Raw genomic sequence first — 19,959 nt, forward strand, 5'->3', positions numbered from 1 at the left:
ACACCTATACCTTGCGTATAGACCCTGTCCACCCAGCGCTGCGCTGTCCATTTATTGTGGTTTTTTCCTCACTGTTTGTTGCTTTATTAATTTATAATAAATTAATCTTTGTTAATCTTTAATTTGCCGTTGCATTTATAACAGTCTTGTTTTCTGCCTCACATGAATGATACTACTTGAAGTAATTTTGGTTTCACACCCAGATGTATCGAAGTACTGCACACTGCACAGAGGGTAGTTTGTTTCATTAATTACACCCTGGCATCCAAAGACCCTGCAGACAGACAGAGGTGCACACCGGAGTCCCTGAGGAACTAGAAAACAGGTCTTTGAAATGTACTTCCTGTTTTACTCCTGAGCTGATACGTTTCCAATCAACAATTCCTTTTGCATTTCCAAGACAGAGAGTTTGTCTCTGAGAGGTCAGCAAAGAATGCAAATTACCCATTGCACTAAAACCTCAGAAACAGGGGAAACCCGTCTACTCCTCAAATACATCATGGTCCTGCAAATAAAGGCCTGCAAATCTAAATGTTTGTGCACTTGAACCCCATCTTGAAGAACCCTTTATCATTAACTTTAACCCTAACCTTTGAAATGTACATTATGTACAGTTCTAGATCTGGAAAACACGTCAAAGCCAAGAGAAGGAAATGCCATCAGGCAGGGTGATGTCAGTACTGCATGGGAAGTCCATAGGCCTGTGCTGCTACTTTTAAACATCAGTTCAAATTATGAGAAGCATGGAATGAGAACACATATAGCACAAAAGGAAGTCAAACAAGCCTTACTCTGCCAAATAAGTGGGGCACTGAACTGGAGGGTCCACAAATAAATGTCTCAGAGGGAGGATGTCTGCCACATCAACCAGACTCACTAGAGCTTTTGGAACCTGAAAGGTAAGTCAGACTTTGGTTTAGAAAAAGATGGTTACAAAGGCCATTGTGCATTTATTTTACTCCAAAGTCCAGCCATTTGACACCCCTTCCCTTTCTTCACCATTGGAAGGATAAAAGAATTAAAAATAATAAAAAAAACAACAAATCCTCCACCAAACTCCCCCAACTCAGCTTTTGATTCTTTTCCCACACCATGCTCAGTGTTACTGTCTGTCATTTCAGACTGCGTCTCACTATTGCAGATAGACAAGACGAAAGAAAATGTTTTATGTAGAAGTCAATAGCATATGTTTGTACGAGAATGCAAAAATGCCCCACAAAATCAAACAAACAGAAGGGCTAGCATCAGTCAGTCATGTCTCAGTGTGAGCTAGAATGCTGGGATAATTTCACAGTACTTTCCTCCTTGTGCAGAATATCAAGAGTTTCTTGAATCCTTTTGGTGTAATTCCCAGCTGAGTAGTGATCCTGATAGAAACAGAAGAGATTACTGTCAAATGGAGACACAAGGAATTTAGGTTGGGAGGATGGAGAATCACATTAATTCACTTCCTTTTCTGCCCTACAATACTGTGGTCAGGAGGATGTTCTTGCTTCTTTCTAGAGACTGGAGATTTTAAACATAGCAATTAATCCAAAACATAGGGAGACTCTGTGAAATTTTGGATTTAAAATAAACCTTGTTGAGTAGCAGCATATTTAACCCAAACCCACTGGGCCCTTCATGTAAAAATGCAGGAAGAAACCTAATCTGAATGCATGCTGAATAGCATGAACCAAGCAGCCATAAGAATGCTCACAGCCAGCTGATAACTCTCATGAAATTAGGTGAAATCATTGCTAGTCAAGGTCATAACTATAAATAAGGCTATAAAACTTGGCAGCAGCAGCAAAGATGCCTAGCAAGGCTCCTGCAAAATAAGCACATTTCTCAAGCACAAGGGGCTGCAGGAGAATTGAAAATGCTCATAAGAAGTGAGCATATTAAAAGCAAGAGAGTGAGAGCTGGCAGTGAAAGGTGGCCTCTCCCTGCTACCTTCCCACTCAGCTCCCATGATTTACTTATGGCAGCCCTAAAGGTTTCTCCACAACATTCAAATAAGACAGCACTACAGCAACTTCCCTCATATATATACCTCACCAGTTCCTAGCACCTCTCTACACTGTGAGTTATGGCATGGTGACAATTGTAGGGTTGCACCGCTTTGAACTACCACTACCATTCTTGGACGTCTAAAGAGGCCAAGCTAGCAGCAGAGCAGTTACCACATCAGAGGAATGAGTCATTTCTTCCCTTCCATTTTTTTGCTCACAGTCAAAAAACAGCAGCCAAAGCAGTGGTTCTTATCCTGGAGTAAGCCAGAGAAAACCATCCTATTCTGTTGCTGTTAAGTTTTTATACCAGGGTACTACCAGCCCCTGTCAAAACATACAGCAGCCCATATATAACTCATGTTATCTCTGTGAAGGCTTTATGATTTCTCTTGAGGTGTTTCTATGCTGACACCACAGCTTCAGATAACCAGTTCCACTACTCACAGGGTCTTTGCAATAGTTGCACAGATCATTGGCTCCAATATGCACTGTTATGAGCTTCCAGTCAGCACTGAAGTCAATTCTCTGTGCAATAAAGAAGAAAATAATGAGTCTGAATTTCTTTAACTTTATGATATGCACATGGTGTAATTGACAGGGGATCTGTTGTGTGAAGCAACATCTATTCCTATTCATGCTGTAACTTTACAGGAATCCCAGAAAATTTACCTGATCAGTTTTCATAAGACTCACAAGACTTCTTGCTTGGGCTGGCAAGTGCCTGAAAAGAAGGAGAGCTAGTGAGTTCTAATAACACCTGTACTGACAGAACAACATTACCATGCTTCAGACATCTCAAATCAAGCTGTCAGATACCAGAAGGGTTGAATGAGGACACAGTACAATACTCATGTTCCTGTGATCAAATTACAGGTTCACATTTGGTAATAAAATCAACATCAAATCAAACTTGAATACAGATTTTACTCAAATTCAGTAATTAATCTGGAACCAGAAGTCCAGCTCCTGTCACAGTGTTTAGCACCCAAAACTGCTGAAAAGCCAAATATGGCAACAGTTGTAAGCAGAGAGCCTCTGCAGAGCTAGGCTACTATCAGTCTATTCCTTGTAGACTAAAACAAGGAAATCCCCAGTCTCAGTACTCAGCTGACCACTTGAGCAACATGTCCTTGGAAAACATAGGTTTCAGAGCTCACCCTCCTCATTTTTGTAGCCTGGACCCAGAATCAGTACATAACTACACACTGTGTGAAAAAGCTCTGTGCACACCACTTTTTCAGGGCAATTAAAAATCCAAGAAAGTTTCAAGATGACTCAGACAAATTAAGGTGACAGCCTTGCTGTTTTCCAACAGTCAGGTGAGGACTCTCTCTTTTTTCTGTACATACAGATATATATATACACACACACAGATAGATATCAAAAGTGCAAAGAGTTTTGAGTTTCGCAGGCCGAATGCTTCAGCTTTGTTTGACTGCCCTGCCCTTCAGATGAGAGGGAGAGGGAGAGGAATGGGGTCAGAAAGCATTGACCTTCCAGGCAAGTCTGTGGTTCAAAATGAACTGCATCTCCCTCCAGGCTCTTGTTAAAGACACTGGCTAGCTATCATTTCTGGGAGCATATCAACTGACATAAATAAGCATAACACTTGTTTTGTATGGCAACCAAAATTCAGGTTCCCTTTGCAATGCTTTATTTACTGTAGGAAAAAGAGAGGTTTCTCATCACCTCTGTCCAGCTGAATACTGATCTAACACTAGCATGGGAGCATCTACTAAGGAATGAACCCTGTTCATACATCTACTTGTGACACAGATACTGTGTACATGTAGTAGTTCTTATCACTATTACCCTTGTCCAATGTAATGACCTACTTATTTATATCCCAAAGCTATCACAAGCCACAAGTGGTCACAATTTCTCATGATCTTACTGTGGAAACCCGTAAGCTAGGACATCATCTTCAATATTGACAGAGAGGAAAACACAACTTATTGAGCTGACAGTCCACAACATATTTGATTTCTCATGCAATCAGTGGGGTGCTGATGCATCCTGAGCCAATGCAGTCAGCAATATCCAATAATATCTTGAATGAAGTAGTGCCAGTGCCAGCTGAAACTGCCCAGAACTGCAATTTCAACCAAATTTAGATCTTGACCAATGGAAACAGTTTGCTAATGGGGAAAATACAGATATTCACAATTCCTGTCAACTGTTTTCTCCTTTCACTCTTAAATTCTTAACGTCTTTTTTTTTTTTTTCCCCCACATGAAATCAGAGACCTCAGCCAGGCTCTGCTTCAGCAACATTATTCAGATCTATCCTTAAATCTAGTACATACTTAAGCACTTTGGCAACAAATGCAGATAGGCTTAGGAACACTTTGATGTATGAGATCTGCATAACTACATTTTCACCTAGTTCAATAAAGAGCACTTCAAATCAGCCATGGATTACATTTTAAGAAACCCTTACATCTGGCTTCTATAAGGTGGTAAGGCTGGAAAATTACCTGATTTCAGAAATGTCCCAGCACCTCTGGAAAGCACTTTCCAGATTAGCACCATAGAGCAAGACAAGCCAGATAACAATTCTTAAAATACCAGCAGTAGCTGATGGACTTTTTTTGCCCTGTGAATCACTGGAAAATGGGTGGTTTGGGCTGATGAAGAATAAATGCTGATTGCATCACCATTCCAGGGCCAAATACCTAAAGCAGGAGAAATGTTTCCTTATGTTGCAATACATTTCAGTGCTCGACTAGGATGAATTCATCTTCTCAGGTACATCAAGAGCCAAAACATAGAACAGAACCCCAAAAGAAGTATCTCAGAGCTCAGGGATAGTATTTTACAGGACTTTACTTTTGCATAACTTTCTGCAGAGAGTTATGAGACAGAGAAACAACAGAAGACAAGCAGAAATCTGGCATGATTGTTGTCTGTGTCTCCTTGCTGAATGTTTACAAAACATGGTTACAAAACAAAGACAGCTGTATTTCATCATGTTATCCAGTCCAGTCACTTGCAGGGGAAGAGAGAAAACTAATTGGTATAGATGAAGTAGGCAATTTTCATAAGACTAGCATCCATCAACTGATTTCAAACAGCTAACAAATAGCTATTTAATAGCAATGCCTCAGTTGCTGATACAAGCTGCCTCAAGTCATAATGGTGACTTAGACTCTGTATCCTGCTTCAAGCCCTCCCACCAAAACAAAAAGACTCTTTTAGGATTTAGCTGATAAAGAATATGAGACAAGCACCCCTCTCTTTCTTTCATGCAAAAAGAAACAAGCAAAAACTGGAGTTAACTGGATATATGCTGCATACAGTATGTTAATAAATACTCATTGATGGCTGATGCATATTTCACTGACATACAGAGTTACATTCAGTCATCATCAGGTAAAAAAAATGCCTTCTTTCAGTTCTCTGGGGGCTGTAGAATATAGCAGGGGACCTAGCACCCTATTTCTGTCAGGAAATCCAAGTCTTTACTAAGGTTAGCAGAATTAGTCAGAAGTTACACAAGGTCTCCAGGAGAGCAATAAAAAAACCCTGATGAATCCTAGTAATCTTTGCTTAGATATAGCAAACACAAACACATCTCTTGGCTTCTGAACTTCACTTCCAAGACTCCTTTGGGAAGCAAGATGAATTTTTCTTTAAACAAACAACTTAAGGTCTGGGTAACAGCAATTCACAATGTCAAATCCAGGTATGGTCTGCCAGATTCTGTGCCCAAACTATGACTGAATTCAAGCAGCCATCTGTTTTGTTAATTAAACAGCACTGATTTGGAATAAAGGGATTTCTAGGATAAGCAATATAGCAATGCTCAACTCATGCAGCTTCCTAGGTGTCACTAAAAGCGAAGAGCCAAATACAGGTGACTGCAAGACATTACAATCCCTATTAAGTTGGAAGAACTGGCTCCAACTGCACCAGGTCTGGAATACACCAAAACCTATGTATTACCATTAGTAATTCTCTTTTCTTAAGATTCCAAACTGGTTTTTCCCCATCTCTCTCCTGTCCGCTCCTTCTTGCTTATCCAGAAACCTGAGGCCAGAATTACATAAGATTTCATCCTGTTTTATTCCTAGTTTCTCTTTATCAGTTCCTTACATGTTTAATTTCTAAAAACATTCACATTCTCAGAGATTTATTGACTGATAGATAGATAAATGAATAGATGTTGAACACGAAGAGCAGAAACCTCAAAACTGTTTCTGCCAGTTTCTTGTTTGTGGATTTCATAATCAGGACTGTTGGTTTCATTTGAAAGTCCAGTTTTGAAATAAATCCATATGTTTAACATGTCTTGAGCCAATTTCTACTCTAACTCAACTGGTTTTGCTTGCTCTTCAGAGCAAGTTGTGACAGCACATGAGACAGTTGAAAGCCAATTAGATGAAGCATCCATCACCTGCAAATGTAAAACAAAAAGCTACGTACTCAGCCTGTGCTCCAGGAACCGCCTGGTTAAGGAATGCATTGGATTCATTTTCACCCTTGGCACCAGTTGAGTAACCCATGATCATAACATTGAACTCTCGAAAGATGTCTGAAAAACAAAGATGGCAATGAAGGCAAAAAGACTCCAGCTGCTCCCTGTCTACAGGGACTAGAACACACCATCACTGCCACTGACAGGACAGCTGCAGCTGGTCAATTAGATGGATTCACCAAGCAGTGGGGAGAGGGATCACCATCTGCAGTGACTCAGACAGCAGTGTGCTTGCAGTGCCCTGCACTGACACCAGCAGATAAGATGAGCAGAATTGAGGACTACTGTATGTGGTTTTCTCTCATGCTTAGTGGTTAAAGCCTAAAATACAATTCTCAGTCATATGATGTTGACTTTATGAAGCGAGTGTGATGGATCTTTCAACCCAGCCAGAGCTGGTCTTCAGCTAAAGCATCTAGGTCTCTTCACTGCTATGCAAAACCTCATACTACTGACAAATATGAAGAACAATGCCTCAGATGCATGGTTCTCATGTTCTCCATAGTAGCTTCCAAAAGAAGTTGACAGAGTAACTTATAGCTGAGAGTGAACATGACCATATTGTAAACTATAAAATCTGCTTCAAAGACTGAGCTTAACTACATTTCAATAGGGCTTTATCAAATGTAATAGAACTCAATGAATCAAATAATTGCTTATTCTAATTATACTCCTGTTACATTTTGCTTAAAATAATGGTCAACACACAAATGAACAGTTTACTGGCCCTCTTCAAATGGAAGTTTATTATTACAGCTGATCCAAATTGAAACTCGAGTGGCTTTACATTAACAATAGACTGAGCTATATAAAGTTGCAGGTTTCAGTGAAGAGAAAGTTAAAATTCCTTTCAGGTTACATGTATGAGGCAGCTTTATTTACCAAAGAGGTCTACTATATGCAAATATTTTGTTTGGAAAATTTGTGATGGAATATTTATTAAAAGCAAATGTTAAGTACATCAAGAGCATGGACATAGCAAGGTTATTTAGAAATTCAAATACTACTCACCAAAGAGTTGAAAAGGGAGAGGGAAAAGAAAGTAAGGGAATTTCTATCTGCTCTCAGCTGTTTCTTTTAAAGACAGTTCTTGTTAATTACACTAAAGCACCTTTGAGATGCTTAAAAGCTTTCTATAAATCTATCAGAAATGAGTCCACTGCATCTCCTCAATCTTGCCATTTATATCTAGCAAAGCATTTACTTACTAGGTAGAGTTGTCACATTCTCCAACGACTCATCTCCTCCAATACTAAAATGAGAAAGAAAAATCCCAGTGATTCATCTCTTATCTGGACACAGACAATGAAAAAAGTGAAAACCTGGCCCACATCATGAGGAAAAGCAAAGGGTTATTAATTTGGTAACTATCATTCTATCAGAATCCATAGAGAGGACAGAAATGGACGTGCTGTTGGGGAGAATAGGTGAGGTTTCAGTGGTGAAAATGCTTATCAGAAAGATTTAATGCTCTTGCAGATGTACAGGGGTATAGTCAATCATTTAGCAAGTGGTAGAAAAATGCTTGACATAGCTTCATACTCCAATGATCATGCCTTAAGTACTGCAGATTAGAAGGTCAACTTTGAGGCCCATTCCAGCCTCATGAAGCTCCTCTAAGGCAACACCAAACACTGCCTTTGAATGACGAGAGAACTTCAGCAGTAGCTTCTCACTCCTGCTTTCTTTACAGGGATAAATTTCTCCAGCTTTTGTGTTGACAGGACATACTGAGGCCACACTCCAGCTTACACAGAGGCTTTAGTACAGCACAGAACTGCTTCAGTCAATATCAGTAGAGCTATATCACAACAGCAAAACAATTTAGTCTTTTATGACTGTCTGTTGTTATATGTGGCAAAAGTTCTCTGGCCAAACAATTTTCCATGACACTACAAAAAGTTTAGAAATAGAAAACTTTGAGAAGAAGTCCTAAAACCAGCCAGTTCTAATTTGTTTTGTAGATTTCCAACCTGACATCCCAACATAAAAATACAAACAGTTGCAAGCAGACAAAAATGAGAGCATGAGAGATACCAAAAAGCTTGCTTAAAATCTACTGCTGAAAATGCTTTCTGTCAAGCTACCCTAATGACAAATGCTGGATCTTGATACGCCTTCAAGACATTCAACATTTCAAGAAATGCTAGCCTGAGAGGTAACCTTTTTTTCAGCTTTCTGACAGCTGAAAGACTCAAAACACATCTCTTGGCTGAAGACTTACCTCCAAGACAGTCCCCAGTATTGAGTGGTCACATCCTGGAGGGTATCTGAGGCAATTCCTGTGCCAGCCTAGACATTTTTCATTAACCAAATAAAATAAAAGCACAGTTACTAATGCAATAGTAACTTGTAATATAAATACATAAACAAATACAGTTTACTAATCTAAACAGAATTACATGGTTGTTTTATTTACTTTTTAATTGAGTGGATGTCTTCCAAAGCTTTAAAAGGCATCTGGCTTTTCCCAAACCTTTCTCCTGAAGAACACAACAATACCTTTCATAATTATTTACAAGTATATTGTATAAATGACACACAATGTATGATGGAGCTGTGGAACAAAGACATGTGTCTAGATGAGCTAAGTAACTCTGTTACTTCATCAACAATGATGAAAACATCTCAATCAAACACACAAAACTTTCTGGCTAATGATATGAAACACTACATGAACTCAGCAAAGAAAGTAAGTATGTATAAAAAAGAAGCACCGTAGTTCATATACTCTAGTTTGTAAACCATTGTGCTAAATTGAAAGATTTATAGCAGAACTGGAGCAAGGAGGAAGCACTCTCTACACTTAACCTGAAGGAAGAGGCAAGCTACCCTTCTAAAACACCTCCAAAATTCAGAAGCAGAGTTCCTGACAGCTGTGGTTGTATAATTTCATTCTAAATCTAGGTGCAAGTTAATACTTCAGTACTATACAAGACCAGGCAGCCTATTTGCTGCTACCTTAGATTAAACCACAATACTACATTTTCTTCTGTGTATAAACTTCATTGAAATAACAGGAGGTTGGTTTTCAGAATAACTATGCACAGCCCAAATGCAGCTCTGAGATAGCAATACACCACTGAATGTTCTATGAAAGCAGATTTTATTCCTACAGACTACACTTAGAAGCAGGAAGACCTGCAGGACACTACAGCAACCACAACCATATACAGAATATCTTCTATTTGTTAACACTGCAGGTTTACATTAAAGTGCTTCTATTTATTTCAGTAGCCTCCTGTGTGTAGGAGTTGTAGCAACATGTCTGCCTGAGAGTTGTAAAGGGCTCATGGTTTGTACACACGTGTTTGTTGTTAAGGCTCAGATTCAGACAAAACTATGTTCTAATAACACCTTTCTGTCCAGTGTTTTCTTTGACCTGGATATAGAATTTCAATCTTTGACCAGTATGAAAACATAAGGCAGAAAGGCGTAACTGGAATATAGGATGTCTGGATTTTGAAATACATTCCTTCTTGACTACCAAAGATAGTCATCTGCAGCAAGAACTGTATTGTGATCAAATAATCAGTTAAGAGTTAAAACAGGCACAATAAAATTACTGAATATCTTCTGAAATGCATTGAGCCAGAGGGCTCTCACCCCATGCTTCCTTATCTCATTAATGCTAAAATTATTAAAATGCTATTATCCAACACCATTTTGTTGCGTTTTGTTCCTTAAAGAACCAAGGCTGAAGAACAGGCTCATCAGTCTATTCCTATTCAGGAAAAAACTTTAAAAAGCACATTAACTTAAGCCTTGTGCTATGTCCCAGGCATTTCAACAGCATCTGATCTCCTCTGCCTTCAATTCAGCAAACTATCTAGGCACCTCTTTAAAATATTTACCTGTGTTTTTGCCCGAATTCAAAAGCATGTGAAGCGGGTGAGGGGAGCAGAGCATTGAAAGATTGACACCTTCTTTCTTAATCTAGCTGCTGGATCTATTATAATCCATGAATGGACAGATCTTTGCTTCTGGGTACAATAGCTATTTCCCCTCCACTGGAGCAGGCACATGTTTTTTGTTTTACCAAGCGAACAGTAAAAAAAACATCTTCTTACCGTCAAAGAATCCCCAAGGGCTGCTACAATTTTCACATCAGCTGGCTTTAGGGAATGCACTGCAAAGGAAAGAGATACTGTTGAACCTGATTAGGAAATAACTATTTTTTTTCTCTACTGTGTATGTGAAATATGTCACTATGCATTGTAATGGTCTGTCACATTGTTTTTGCAATACTGAAGTGATAAATCAGAAGTCTTTTCCAGCTCATCTCTTGTGATTGCAGCACCAACATATGCATATTATTCAGTATTACAGTGGTTAACGTCGCTACCAAAAGGACAGAAGAGCAAGGAGCAAATAACAATAAGTGGCAAACAATATCCAGCACCAAACTGAAGGTAAAACAATGCAGAATTACACAAAGCAGGAACAGCACAATAAAGATACAGAAAGACTCAGGAAATGACAATATGAAGTTATTTGAAAAAGCAAATACTGCTAAATTCAGTAACATGAATGAACCTGTATTTCCTGTTTCTTTCCATGACATTTAGGTGGAATAGCTTACAAGCTATGTCAGCACTCAAATTTGGATTTTATCACAAGTTATTTTGAAGTTCTCCACTGGCAATGAGTTCAGTGAAGCTACTTAGAATGCTACCTTGTGTGACAGTGTGGCATTGTATCTGTTAAGCATCTGCTGAAAAACATGACATCCTTTCTGAGCAATGTTTTTCACAGTCCAGCAACCATTTCAGGAGAAAAAAATTAACACTCATCTTGAAGGACAGCTGAAGGTAATTCAACCTCTTAATGTAAAACAGACAAGACTACCTGAAGTTGCAGGAGGGGAAGATGGAGACCTGTCCTCACATAGCAGCTGGCTTCCATAATTCTAAAGAGAAAAAGAAAGCTGAACAGCATCTGGCTACAAATACAGTCAGTAGTAACTAGGATCTTCCCAGCAGAGGCCAGGTGGATAAACTGGAACCACTTTAGCATGTAATTAACTAGACAGGTCTTGGTTGCTCAGTTCTATAGTAATATTCAATTATGACTGATGAGTCAGAAGAACTCAGAAGAGTGCAGCATCCTGTACTGATGACAGTGCTGTTTGAGCACATGCTCTTACAGGTGTTTTCTGACGCATTTTGTCTAATTCAGGGAGTACTTCCCTGCTCTGTGCCATGCACTCAGCCTCCCAGGCCCCTTTGGCCAAAGACTGATTTCCCCTGTGCTGCAGAACATAACTCATTTGGTTACAATACAGAAACAGATGCAGCAGAGTAACACTGGGATGGTGATGTTGACACTTACTGGAGTTTGGTTAGGGTATGTGTAATTACTGTTCTTATATGTCCTCAGGAATGGCTCAGCCTACAAAACAAGGCAATCTGAATTAATGCAAAGCATCAGAGGAACACACAGAGATTTCCATTCCCCAAACTTCAGTTCTCAGATATCTATAGATGATTAGCAGCTTGATGCAAATAAAACCCAGGGATTAAAAATATATAAATAAATAAATAAAAAGCCTTTTTAAAATCTGTGTAGCAACAGTGTAAATCTGGGTTATATTTTTAGAACAGAAGATAGAGAATACACTCAGGACCCCTCTGTGTGTGTGTTTCACAAGAGGCTTGTGGCCCCACTGCAAGGTATTCCAAGTGAATCCTGCAGAGCTATGCTGACTGGTAGCGTCATTGCACTGTTTCCCTCCATTGAAGCTCTGCCATTCAGTGTGGATACTTGATGATCTTGCTTAGGTAGGCCAAACACCCTTCCTTTGTGTTTTGGCCAGCTGTGATATGTGACCATGAGGAAGTTTACTCCTGCTTGCCCTCCATCATCTCCTGGGTGAGTGCTCATGGTGGCAGTGGCATAAACTGTGTGGGATGGAGCAAACCACTGTCACAGAGACAAAGCTCTAGGCACTGGGTAAAGGCTCAGACAGACCCCAGGACCTCCACATAAACACAAACACTCTTGTAACTTACCTCGGATGGACATTTGAGGACTATCTCATCTTCTATGTGATGACTATCTGTCTTCTTCCCTACAGGCTCCAGCTGGGGGAGGAAAGGGGATGCACAGAGAAAAAGCAGATGAGTACAAGAGAGCAATGGGTGATTTTGAAATGAAACCACCTCTGCAGCACAGCAAGACAACCGCAGGGCATGGCACCAATGCTGGCAACTGCCGTCATACACCGTATCTTCATGTGCTGAAGAGGCTAACTCCCATACACCTGGAATGTGGCCTGCTGGTCAATGTGCCCGGCAGGTGTCATCTTCCTGAGAGACGCAGCCTTAACACAGCCAGCTTTAACATACCCCAAGATTTACTGTTTGATATGACTAGTTTAACAATTCAGGTGACCTTCCTTCATATGATCATCCTTTTCCTTTGTAAACACAATTCAGAAGAGATATGGCTACCTAGTAGATCTCTGGGGGGGGGGGGGGGTTGCTGCCAAGGGCAGGATAAAGTGAACAAGGAGAGACAAACACAACCTTTAAAAATCTTACCATGTTGTTCCACAAAGCACGTGCAGCCTGGGAATGAGTCTTTTGGCTGAAGTGGAAACAATCTGGGGCAAAATATGAAGCATCTGGCCACCCCTCCTAGAAAACAAGATAGGTGCTGTCACAGAGGCAGCAAATATGTAACAAGCTATACATTCTGTCTTCTCTCTTCTAGTGAGATAACCCAGCTGACTTCTAAACAAACTATCTGCAAAGGCCTCTGAGGCAAATATAATTAAACCAGGCCAGGAAAAGCTAGTAACTCAGAACTAAGAAGCTTTTTGATACTCTTTAATATACTATTACCAAAGTAATAAGGAATACAAAGTACTGTGATACTGAGTACAGAATACTTGGACACATATATCAATTGTATTCTGTATTTCCCTTGAGATTTACACGTTAAGGTGCTTTGAAACATATAGGTTTTTATACCAAAGGTAATTTACCAAAGTTCTGTAAAGGACTTGATGTATAGGGAATGTAAAACAAGTGCTTACTGATAAAGACTTTGAACTAAAATATCTACTTCATGGCTGTCCAATTGCAGTGCCCAGATCAAGGTCTGTATTCCTGTTGCCCATTGTCTCATATTCCATAAACATTTCATTTGGATGGTAACTGAATATAATAATTAATTACTATGTCAGGAAACTGCTAGCTACATTTACAGCTAAAACAATTTTGACAAGTCAGTGGCATTGCATCAGGATTTAACATAGGTGTGCTCTTCTTGTTAGTTTTACCTGTGTTTTTGGCATTTCCATATCAGTCATAAATGGCTGCATAACCACTGTGAAATCATCCTTTGTATCATACCTTCCACTCTCCACTAACTGGCGGGTTTTCTCCTAAAGAGTCAAAGAAAAAGTGGTCATTGTTCCTTCCTCCGTGCTCAGCTCATCAAGCTATTCCATCCATTTACACCTCATCCAGGGGTTGCCCTTCCCTCCTGCAGAAGCTCAGACATGACATGGTTTTCAGCTTGTCCCAGGCAGCCAATGCAGCCACTTTTGAGACAATCATCTCAGGTTTCTTTGCAAAAAGGCAGCCTGGAGATGGCTGACACGTGACTGATACAGACTGCACAAGGATTAGGTTTTCTGTCAAAAAGATATCCTTCCAGAACCACCAAAGTGGTTTTGGTTTGGCTGACATACTGTACTGAAAACTTGTTCCTGAGTTACCGTGTTGTTTAACTTAACCTGATTTTCAATAACATAACTGTAATAAAGAATTGGGTAAATAAAAATTCGGAAGAAAAGGTTTAAATAAAGTATGTGTAATTATAACTAATGAAAATATGGAATAAGGAATTCTCCTCCAGGTCGAGGCAGAATTCCTTTTCCAAAGTCACGGATTGCAAAAGAACCCCCCCCCCAGATAACAAGCTTCAGCAGGCTCATCAACTCGGAGGAAAAGACAGGACACAGGCCATCATAGAAACAAAAGAACTAGCCTGAAAGTCTACCTCCGGACAAAGGCAACGCCCGGCCGATTTCGGCCCGGAGACCATCAAGCAAGACAAAAGGGACGAGCCCCAGGAAAATGGTCATTGCCAGAATTGAACACCACACCCGCCACACCTATGCTACAGAAACTCAATCAAGAAAGACAAAGAAGAGACTACTCCTCCGAGATATCCATCGGCGCTAGCCCGGATCCCTCGACTCTGCTGTGATGAAATATGTTAAAATACATACAGACTCACTTTGCATTTGAGGAGACTCTGCCCGGACACTTACTGACTCAATGTTCTAGGCCAGGAAATCCATTCACCCGACAATCAGGGACACTTGGTGAATGGAAACTGGTTGGAATTCTAGCCTGGGGACATAAAATCCCTATAAAAACCCAGGCCAAAGAACCCTCAGACGTGGATTTGGGAACACCTATACCTTGCGTATAGACCCTGTCCACCCAGCGCTGCGCTGTCCATTTATTGTGGTTTTTCCTCGCTGTTCGTTGCTTTATTAATTTATAATAAATTTATCTTTTTTAATCTTTAATCTGCCGTTGCATTTATAACAGATTGGTGCCGTGACTCGGATCGGAAGAAACTGTGGGAGAATCTCGCTGTCCAGGGGGGTACCCCCGCTGATTTCAGCGGCCTGGGGAGCAGAGACCCTCCGCAGTTCGCTCCGATTGCCGAACCAAATTTAGGCTGAGGAAAAAACCATAATAAAGAGGAAACGGATCCAGAGAGCTCAGGAAGGCGAGGAGCCTTCGGGAAAGCCGCGGCTTGGTAGCTCATAAAAAGTCATACGTGCACGAAGACGCCCTCGCAGGAAATTGCTGTAAGTACTGTGAGGTTGAGCGGGTGATCGGGTGAGTTTGTGAGAGACGTGACCTGGTCATGAAGCGAGTGTGGACTTCAAGGCCGCGTTTCCATCCTCCCGCGAGGGAATTGGCCGGCCGCGAAGGAAGCGATTCTGTGTGAAAAGGGTCTCTCTTTCCTTACTCGTAAAGCCTGAGGCTAAAGGGAGTCTCAGGGGACCGATCAAAGAGGGGCTGAGAGAGGAAGGAACGTCCAGTCAAGCTCTGGAACTGGTAAACTCTCTCAGCCAAAAGATTTAGAAAGTCGGAACACTGAGAAAAAAACCCCGGTACAGCAAACCGAGAGGTAAGTATTGGTGCGATCTAGGACTTTCGGAAGCAAAAAAAGAAAGACGAACACAACGCAGAGCAGGTAAGAATCGTAAGAAAATGGGGCAGAGAAAAAGTAGAGTGCAAAAACTAGATAACAAGAAAAGCCCATCAGAGGAACCAAAACAAATGCTAGACATCCCACCGGAGAGTCCTTTAGGGTGGATGTTGAGAAATTGGGAAAGTTGTCCCGAAAAACGAGGGAAATCCAAAGCAAAAATGATTTATTACTGTGCCGAGATTTGGGGAGGACAGGAATTAAGAAACTGTCTCACTTGGCCAGTATTGGGGACATTTGATAGATGGATGTGCAGAGGACTACTCGCACACGTAGAGAAAAAGGTCTCGTCAGACGCTGAGGAGAAAGAATATGCCAAACTCTGGTTAAATACCAAAGTACGACTGTTTCCAGTGAAACAGAAAAACGAACATAAAACAGAGACCTGGGAACCCCTGGATCACTTACCCCCTCCATACCGCGGGCCAGTAGAGCCTCCGGTGATGGACCAAGTAGTACCATCAGCACCCGAGGGTTCCATGGGGCAACTGACAGAAGCACGCTCCCCTCAACCACCGGGAGTAGTGCCGGAAACCCTCACTACCCCCCCACCTGCAGAAAACCCAGCCACCGCACCCTCTTTGGAGTCGGTGTTGGCGCAAGGATGGGGCTTACCCCCTCCACAAATCCCGGTCCGGCCACCACAGCTGGGACCACCGAAAGTATCAGAAGGGAACCCTCTGAGTCACTTAGCTGCGGCAGACATTCCGCCAGCAATGAGGGGAAAACCTCCCGCAAACTCCAGTTCCCCTCCTGCAAGCAGGACTCGGTGGAAATCAAAAATAGGGAATGGAGAATGGGGAGAGACAGAAAATGGGCATCGAATGTTCCCTCTCAGGGAAGTGCCAACCGCCCCCCCGGAGTAATTGGATTTGTAAACGTGCCCCTTAACTCAGGGGATGTACGAGCATTCAAAAAAGAAATGGGGCAACTGCTAGATGACCCATTTGGAGTGGCCGAAAGATTAGATGATTTTCTAGGAAGTAGTATTTACACCTACGAAGATCTCATGGCCATCCTGAGATCCCTGTTTAGCCAGGAGGAGAGAGAAATGATTAAGCAGGCGGGCATCAGAGATTGGGAAAGGCGTCACCCGCAGGGAACACCCGGCGACCAAAAGTGGCCGAGTGTGAGCCCGAGTTGGAGTGCCCAGACCGAGGAAGGAAGAAGAAGCATGATAGATTTAAGGAATATCATCGTGCAGGGAATAAGAGAGGCGGTCCCCAGGGGACAGAACATTAGCAAAGTATTTGGGGAATGTCAAGGAAAGGAAGAATCCCCTACCGAATGGTTAGAAAGGTTGCAGAGAAGTCTGCAGATTTACTCCGGGACTGATCCCAGTTCCCTGGTGGGGGAGGTCCTGCTTAAAACGCAGTTTGTGGCTAAATCATGGAAGGACATTAGGAAGAAACTTGAGAAAATTGATGGATGGCAGGAGAAGAGTCTCCAAGAGCTTCTAAGGGAAGCTCAAAAGGTTTATATGAGGAGAGAAGACGAAAAACAGAAACTTCAAGCCAAAATATTAGTGGCTGCAGTAAAAGAAGTTCAAAAACAAGAACAGAAACAGGGTAAACCGATACCTAAAAAACAAAAGGGATCTCAGAAGGAGGAAACTCCTCCTCGAAAGGATCCTCCAGAGTGTTTCTACTGTAAGAAAGTAGGACACATAAAAAGGGATTGCAGGAAACGAATGAAAGATGAACAAATATTTAAAGAAGATTAGGGAAGTCTTGGGCTCTTTCAAATGGGGACAGTAACAGCAAAAGAGCCCTTGATAAAATTGAAGGTAGGTCCCCACCGCCAGGAAGTGAGTTTCCTGGTTGATACCGGGGCTGAGAGAAGCACCCTGCAGAAGTTACCTATAGGGTGTGAAACGAGTAAAGAAAAAGTAATTGTAATTAGTGCAAAGGGAGATCCATTTAAAGTCTCGGTAATCAAGGAGGTGGAAATCGAGTCAGAAAATAAGATATGTTTAGGAAATTTGTTGCTTGTGGAAGAAGCAGACTACAATCTATTAGGAAGAGATATGATCATAGCTTTAGGAATAAATATCGTTGTGAAGGATTCAGAGTTAGTAGTGAAGGTGTTACATTTGACTTCAAAAGATGAAAAAGAAATTGACCCCCGAGTATGGCACTCAAAAGGGGAAGTGGGAAAATTAGATATTGCTCCCATCAAAATTGAAATTGAAAATCCAGAGAATCCGATAAGGATCCGACAATACCCCATCCCAGCCGAAGGGAGGAAGGGTTTGAAATTAATAATTGACGAGCTGCTCAAAGGAGGCACCCTCGAGCCCTGCATGTCCCCACATAACACCCCCATCCTGGCAGTAAAGAAAGCCGATGGGAACTTCCGATTGGTTCAGGACTTAAGAGCTGTAAATGCTAGAACCCGAACCAGGTTTCCGGTGGTAGCAAATCCTTACACTTTACTAAACAGACTCTCACCAGAGGATGTATGGTATAGTGTAATTGATTTAAAAGATGCATTCTGGACATGTCCTTTGGATGAAGGGAGTAGGAATTTTTTCGCTTTCCAGTGGGAGGACCCAGATACCAATCGAAATCAGCAATTGCGGTGGAAAGTCCTTCCACAAGGATTCGTCGAATCTCCGAACTTGTTCGGACAAGCCTTAGAGCAGCTACTCACTCAATTCACTCCAGAGGAGGGGACAAAACTATTACAATACGTAGACGATTTGCTAATCGCCGGAATCACGGAGGAGCAGGTGAAGAAATGTACCATTTCCCTGCTGAATTTTCGGGGACAAAAAGGGTTGAAAGTATCTAAATCCAAGCTGCAATTCACAGAGCCCGAAGTAAAATATCTTGGACATTGGATATCGCAAGGGAAAAAGAAATTAGATCCCGAGAGGGTGGTGGGAATTCTTGAACTTCCTGCCCCACAAACCAAGAGACAAATTAGGCAATTTTTAGGGCTCATGGGATATTGCAGACAGTGGATTGAAGGATACAGCGAGAAGGTGAAATTTCTGTATGAAAGGCTAAATACAGATCGATTAAAATGGACAGGGCAAGACGAAATTAAATTTCAGGAACTAAAGAATGCCCTTGTCACTGCTCCAGTTCTAACATTACCGGACATAAGTAAAGAGTTTCAACTGTTTGTTGATATAAGTGGACAAACAGCACAGGGAGTTTTGACCCAGGAATGGGCAGAAAAGAAGAAACCCATAGGGTTCTTGTCCAAAATCCTAGATCCAGTCAGTCGGGGCTGGCCTACGTGTCTACAAGCAATTGTGGCAGTAGCACTGTTGGTTGGGGAAGCCAAAAAGGTAACGTTTGGAGCTCCCCTGATAGTTTATACCCCACATGACGTAAGAAACATCTTACAGCAAAAAGCAGAGAAATGGTTGACAGATTCAAGGCTTCCGAAATATGAAGCCATGTTAATCAGCTCGCCAGGACTGGAATTAAGGACAACCTCTGCACAAAACCCTGCGCAATTTTTGTACGGGGAACCAACGGGAAAGCTACTACACAATTATATTGAGGCAGTAGAATTACAGACTAAAGTAAGACCCGATCTGGAGGATCAGGAATTGGAAGGAGGAGAAAAATGGCTTATCGATGGTTCCTCGAGAATGATAGAGGGAAAACGTAAATCAGGATATGCCATCATAAACGGCATAACAGGACAGACTGTAGAATCGGGCCCCTTAAAGGCAAATTGGTCAGCACAGGCATGTGAACTCTTTGCTCTCCTAAAAGCCCTCAAAGGCTTGAAGGGAAAAAGGGGAACCATCTATACCGATTCAAGGTATGCATTTGGGATAGTGCATACCTTCGGGAAAATTTGGGAAGAAAGGGGTCTGATCAACACTAAAGGAAAAGGATTGATACATGAGGAAATAATTAAACAAATTTTAGAAGCGGTCAGAGAGCCACTGGAGATATCTGTGGTTCATGTAAAAGGACACCAGACCGGACGACAATTCCATACAAGGGGAAACAATTTAGCGGATAAAGAGGCGAAAAGAGCGGCATTGTTAACCGTAAGTATTTCTGAGCTAGTCCCAAGAGAACCTCCAGAGGTTTCAGTGCTTCCTTCGGAAAAGGAGCAGGAAGACTTCAAAAAGGTAGGTGGACATTTCAAAGAGGGTAAATGGTGGTTACCTGACGGGAGGGAGTTGGTCCCGAAGGGGATAGCAAAAGGAATACTCAAAAGACTACATGCACAAACCCATTGGGGAACCAGGGCATTGGCTGAACAATTTTTAAAA

The 19,959-nt window shown here is 41.6% G+C and overlaps 1 protein-coding gene across 2 annotated transcripts in view; it reads right to left on the reverse strand.

The window, feature by feature from the left end:
* Positions 1–19,959, reverse strand: part of PLB1 (phospholipase B1) — a 106,514-nt gene that overhangs the window by 43,316 nt on the left and 43,239 nt on the right. Inside the window, exons 29-41 of one of the 2 annotated variants that reach the window (XM_086869971.1) lie at positions 13,756–13,860; positions 13,013–13,108; positions 12,482–12,553; positions 11,802–11,861; positions 11,319–11,379; positions 10,541–10,599; positions 8,695–8,762; positions 7,679–7,722; positions 6,419–6,527; positions 2,664–2,715; positions 2,439–2,519; positions 1,301–1,367; positions 792–891 (exon numbers count right to left, since the gene is read on the reverse strand). In XM_086869971.1, coding sequence (XP_086726097.1) covers positions 792–891; positions 1,301–1,367; positions 2,439–2,519; positions 2,664–2,715; positions 6,419–6,527; positions 7,679–7,722; positions 8,695–8,762; positions 10,541–10,599; positions 11,319–11,379; positions 11,802–11,861; positions 12,482–12,553; positions 13,013–13,108; positions 13,756–13,860 — 974 coding nt within the window. The remainder of the gene's footprint in view (positions 1–791; positions 892–1,300; positions 1,368–2,438; positions 2,520–2,663; positions 2,716–6,418; positions 6,528–7,678; positions 7,723–8,694; positions 8,763–10,540; positions 10,600–11,318; positions 11,380–11,801; positions 11,862–12,481; positions 12,554–13,012; positions 13,109–13,755; positions 13,861–19,959) is intronic. The other variant, XM_086869978.1, reaches the window with a different exon arrangement.

This window comes from Cyanistes caeruleus, chromosome 2 (genome assembly GCF_971803275.1).
Source record: "Cyanistes caeruleus chromosome 2, bCyaCae1.hap1.1, whole genome shotgun sequence".
Classification (NCBI taxonomy): domain Eukaryota; kingdom Metazoa; phylum Chordata; class Aves; order Passeriformes; family Paridae; genus Cyanistes; species Cyanistes caeruleus.